The sequence below is a fragment of the Primulina tabacum genome, chromosome 11 (assembly GCF_025594145.1).
Source record: "Primulina tabacum isolate GXHZ01 chromosome 11, ASM2559414v2, whole genome shotgun sequence".
NCBI classification, from domain to species: domain Eukaryota; kingdom Viridiplantae; phylum Streptophyta; class Magnoliopsida; order Lamiales; family Gesneriaceae; genus Primulina; species Primulina tabacum.
This window is the reverse complement of record NC_134560.1, coordinates 31372281-31378096: the sequence shown is the minus strand read 5'-3', so window position 1 is coordinate 31378096 and position 5816 is coordinate 31372281. Positions and strand designations below refer to the sequence as shown.

The window sequence follows — 5816 nt, the reverse complement described above, 5'->3', positions numbered from 1 at the left end:
AATTTAGAGAAGAAAACCTAATCAATGCAAAGTAAAACTCCCACAGACGGTTTCACAAAGAAACCCAGAAGAGAAGAAACTCCCACAGGCGGCTTCACGTGGAAACCTAGGAGAGAAGATAATTTTTCTCCCTTATAATTTTATTAATGGGACTAATTTATCTCTTCCAATTATCTTACTGCAAACTTATTCATATAATGTCAATAAAAAAAAAGTAATATTATTAGCATAAAAAGTAATATTTTTTCATGGATGATTCGTCTCATAAATACGACCTGTAAGACCGTCTCACACAAGTTTTTGTTAAAAATGATATTTGAGATGTGGAGGGCTTTTGTATTATTATAATTATTAATATACCTAGTTTTCATTTCAATTTAAATATAATGTGATTTTCTCGATATTTAAATCAGAATCTATTGATAAATAAATATTGAACAGAATTTCATTCAAATGGTTATTGTTGTAATGAACCCATCTCAAGAGTCAAGGCCCGTAATCCACTCGCCTGATTTTACTCCAAATTTGTTCCATTTGCACAATTATATTATATATTGATGGGAATTGATATTGCCAAACCTCATCTTATGTAACCTGTATGGTCTTCTCCAATTCTCATCACCTACTTTACTCTTTCATGCCCGCAGTATACAATTACTAGTTCTTCAATATGCGTGCTTTAATCCGCCTTCAGATGGATAATTTTTGACTGGTGGGACTTTGTTGTGACTTAGAAGAAAAGGGAGCAAAGAAAAATTATTTCTTGTTGCCATTTTCACTCAATTTTTTTTAAAAAAAATTTTAAGCTGATTTTTTCTTGGGGGAGATTTCTGTTCATATTCATTGGGGGAAACCCAATTTTCGTATGTATGGTAGTTGTTTAAATTGATGTGTATTGGTGATTGGATCTGAAGGAAGTGGAAGCTGATGGTTGAATAGCGTACGTTTGAATTGGATTTCATTGGCAAACTGCGTTCTTTTTTATTGATTTCCTTTGAACATATCTTCAGTTATTTGCGCTTCTTGATTTTCAAAATCTATGCTTTATATAGTCTTTGTGAGATTTTCATTAGGAGAAAATGGCCCAAAGTAAAAAAGGAAAGTTAGTAGCGTTTTGTCGGTGGAGATTGGTTACATGTTAGCTTCTGCTCTGTTGAAAAGGCACTGCATAACAGTTGACATTATTTATAGGAAGATACTAGAGTAAATTTGTCTTATTTTTAAAATTTTTGAGGAGTTCAACATATTGGCATGGGAAAGAATGTTCATCTTCGTTCCGGAAGAATATTCAATGATAGAAGATGGAAAATTCCCTTCTTTTTGAGTTTGCTAGTGTCTGTCACTATATTCACTTCCTCCATGTTTGGAATATACTTATCACCACATGGTCAGGATCAAATTCAACTTGATACTCAGTCATTTTCGGAAATTAAGGACTCGGAAGGGCATTTTGTAGAATTTGATTTAAGGAAGTCGTTTGCATCTAATGATGAATCAGAGATAGAGCCTCCAAGGTTTGCTTATCTGATTTCGGGAACGAAAGGTGATAGCCATAGGATGTTGAGGACGTTGCAAGCCGTGTATCACCCTAGGAATCAGTATATTCTTCACATGGATCTTGAAGCTCCTCCAAAGGAGAGGTTGAATTTAACAATGTCGGTGAGGAATGATCCGACATTTAGTGAAGTAGAAAACGTGCGCGTCATGGCTCCATCAAATTTGGTTACATACAAGGGGCCAACTATGATAGCTTGTACCCTTCAAGGTATAGCAATATTGTGGAAGGAGAGCTTGAATTGGGATTGGTTTATAAATCTGAGTGCTTCTGATTATCCTCTCATCACTCAAGATGGTCAGCTCTCTGTTTCATATCTTTTTAAGTATTTGAACTTTATTCAATATAATTTTTCGCTATTGTAGTCCGTATTCTCATTTCTTGAAAGACTGGCTGCTTGAGGTCATAGTGATCAACTTACATGATAAACCGTTGGGATTAATGTTTCTTATATTATTCTTCACGGGGCTTCAATGTTGTGATCAACATTAACAGTAAGATTAGGGGATAGGGTATTGGATTGAATTTTCGAACTACCTTATTCGAAGGTGCCTTGATAGTACTGTCTTTGCCCATGAGAAGAAGTTCTTCTAACGCAAATTGCTGTATGTAGAGTCATAGTGTTTGGAGAATAATGGCAGACCTTAGGCTGGGAAGTAAAATAATCACATTTTTGCGAGTAAGGCCTGGCACTAGCTTTAAGGCTGTGTTCTATTTTTCTTTCCACAAGATGACGATGTTTAAAGTATAATCATATATATTTTGTCTTGAAATTCTTGAAAATCATGTCAATAAAAATGAGCTAGTATTAATCTTTTATCAATTTGCTCTGATTTAGTAATTCTCTTTATAGAGGATTATATTCTTAGAAGAAAAATATTCTTCTTTCGAAAAATTTCATTCAACAGAGAATCTCTATGACTGTCGATTTCTATCATCCTACAAAAATATCCACGACTGAATTTCTATCATCCTTGACAAAAAGACTCGCCCTCCTTTTAAGCAATTCGGTTATTTTAATTTTTAAATAAAACTTGGCTAGATTCTGTATGGTTTCTACAACCTAAGCAATTATGGGCTTGTAAAGACTGACAGCAGTGGGTTTTGAAGCTGGAAAATGGAATATCTTTGTTTACATTCTACATTTATCATGATGTAAATGGTTGTGCTGATGACCCATTGTGCCATTCTGGGTAAATATCCCTTTGGTGGTTAGGTTGTGATTGGTTTCAAGAAATTTTAGCATTTATGGCAGGATAGAATAAGCTTGTGTTTTATTGTGCAGATCTGCTGCACGTCTTCTCAAATCTATCACGAAATCTTAATTTTGTTGAGCATACGGAAATTAATGGGTGGAAACTGTAAGTAGCCTTAATCTCTGTGTCAAAAGACTGGACCATGAGTATTTTGATTCAAAGCATAGGTTTCATCAGATAATCAATAATGTTACCTATTGTTTCAGGAACCAGAGAGCAAAGCCGATCATAATTGATCCTGGCCTCTACCTATCCAAAAAATCTGATCTTGCTTCGACCTTGCAGCGTCGTTCGCTACCAACATCTTTTAAATTGTTTACTGGTGAGTTTCTCTTCCCAGCCTCGTGAGATTTTGGTCTAAATTTTCTTAGATTTATTATCTCGTCTAATTTACCTCAACAGAGTTAATAAATAAATGACCTGGCCGGTCCTGTGTGATCTTCTACAATGATGGCAAGTTTATATCAGTAGTACTATCCTGAAAATTCTCTCTGCTGTAGCATTATCAGGATCACCATTCTATCATATCAATGCCATTGAAAACTTTATGCTTGCAATTCAAATTACTCTTTTTATTAATGAACTCCAAATTACTTCTTACATCGAGGTAGATGTGTAATCTTCGAATAAACTGCATAAATTTCTGTTATTCAATATCAGTAAAGTTATGTGGAATTTGACAATCAAATTTCGATGTGGTTCAATATTATTTTAGTAAGAATTCTTTTGGAGAAGACGGTTAATCTAGTCGTGGCAATGAGCTCTGGTCAGCCAAGAGTCTCTTAACATTATCGGATAGCACCTTTGATGAAAAATATGATCTAGAAGTTTTGAGAGAACTGGTTTTTTCGTAAACCAGATCACAATTAAATAGTATCAAAGATGCATCATGATTTTAGCATCCGACTCCAGATGCTTACTATTATACTTTGTTTTATATCCATGAAAATATTGATTTCTTGATAATTTAATGCTACCACTTCCCTTATTTTACAGGGTCGGCATGGGTGTTTCTAACGCGCTCTTTTGTGGAATACTGCATATGGGGATGGGATAATCTTCCCCGAACAATCCTAATGTACTACACAAACTTCATTTCCTCCCCCGAAGGGTATTTCCACACGGTTATTTGCAACACCGAAGAGTTTCGAAACACTGCAGTAAGTCACGATCTCCACTACATTGCTTGGGACACTCCTCCTAAGCAGCATCCAAGATTGTTGACTATCAAAGATTTCAGCCACATGGTGAATAGTAGCGCCCCATTTGCACGCAAGTTTCCTAAAGACGATCCGGTACTAGACAAGATTGATCGAGAGTTGTTGGGTCGAACCCATCGCTTCGCTCGAGGAGCATGGTGTATAGGAAGCTCGAACAATGGGTCTGATCCTTGCTTGTTGCGAGGCGATGACTCTGTGTTTAGGCCTGGCCCTGGTGCCGATAGGTTGGAAATTCTTATGAGGAAATTGTTATCTGAAGATTCACGTGGTGATTCGTGTCGAAAACGAGGGTGAATGTAGTGTCCGGCCTATTGATGAGAGGGCGTTTGCAATTTTCTTCAGTAGCAATTGTTCTCTCAAATGTATATATCAATTGATCATTGTGTTCCATAGATTGCTGGCTAATACACTGTAAACATTGTGTTTCTTGTTTCAATGAAATATGATCCCAACTCTCATTTTTCCTTTTACATGTTGAAACCACATTGTTCAAGGCACTCAGTTATGGCCAACTTTTCATTTTGAAAAATGACTAGTGTTTCATTACACTTGGGGAAGATAGCTGTTTTACCCATCTCGAGGATTTTACTCAAGTTGTGAATTAAGTGGATTTCAAATAACATCGGTAAAAATGATCGATAAAAAGTACAAAAAATAAACTTGTGTTAGACGATTTCACGAGTCGTATTTTGTGAGATAGATCTCTTATTTGAGTCATCCATGAAAAAATATTATTTTTTATGCTAAGAGTATTACTTTTTATTGTGAATATCGTTAGGGTTGACCCGTCTCACAGATAAAGATTCGTGAGACTGTCTCACAAGAGATCTACTCAAAAAATAATCTTAATGCTATTTCAATTTGAAATTATTTCCTTCCAAATTCATCTATTAAAAAGTCAGTTTTACAGTAACACCTCAACTAACATCTAAAGCAAAAAAGACATTGTGGAGTACTTGCCTGATGCATGTACATAACTAATCATGTGCAAAATCTCATATGTTAAAAATTATATAAATTTATGGTTTTATTCAATTATGAATCATCAAATATTTTCAAATGACTCTTATAATTAGTTATACACAGATGATATCATTCTAAGGTCAACAAATATTTTAATTTGCAAATATAGATTGAAAGAATTTCTACCTATAATATTTTAGTGCAGCATATGAACACAACTTTCTATGCTAAAAAGATGCTCTGAAGGCTTCTCCAACCCTGCATCACTAACTGTAGCCATGCCATTATTTTAAATGATTTTTTTTTTCCTTTTAATGATCCATCTTCTATTTTTATTAATTGTGTAGTAAATATCTTTTAATGATCCATCTTCTATTTTTATTAATTGTGTAGTAAATATATTTATAATTGGATTAAAGAATATATAATTTATTTTTAAAAAAATCGATATTTATATTTTTATATTTATTATTTGAAAGAAATTGAAATAATTCAAGTATATTTGTTATTTAATGTTCAAAAAATTATTATATTAATTAATTATAAACATGAAATTATATTATATAATTAATATTTAATTAACACATATAAACGATAGTATACAACGTGAAATACAAATCTGTCGTCTTTAATTCATGAAGATAATGTTAATAAGAGTTTCATTAAATAATTTTTTAGTCAATCAAAGCATGTCTAGTTTTAGGATCCGTTTGAGACTCTTCAAAAAGAGTCTTACAATTGAAATTAACAATCAATGAAGTTTTTTTTTTAAATCTAAAACAATCAGTGAAATAAATTTTTACAGAAGTGGAGAAATAATTC

At 33.5% G+C, this 5816-nt stretch overlaps 1 protein-coding gene across 1 annotated transcript; it reads left to right on the top strand.

Moving 5' to 3' along the window:
- The first annotated feature begins 482 nt into the window (after window positions 1–482).
- LOC142517988 (beta-glucuronosyltransferase GlcAT14A-like) lies at window positions 483–4501 on the top strand. The gene is made up of 4 exons (XM_075620549.1): window positions 483–1852; window positions 2841–2916; window positions 3018–3133; window positions 3808–4501. Exons 1-4 carry the CDS (start codon window positions 1252–1254, stop codon window positions 4323–4325), a joined length of 1311 nt encoding a protein of 436 aa, XP_075476664.1. The 5' UTR covers window positions 483–1251; the 3' UTR covers window positions 4326–4501.
- The last annotated feature ends 1315 nt before the right edge of the window (window positions 4502–5816 follow it).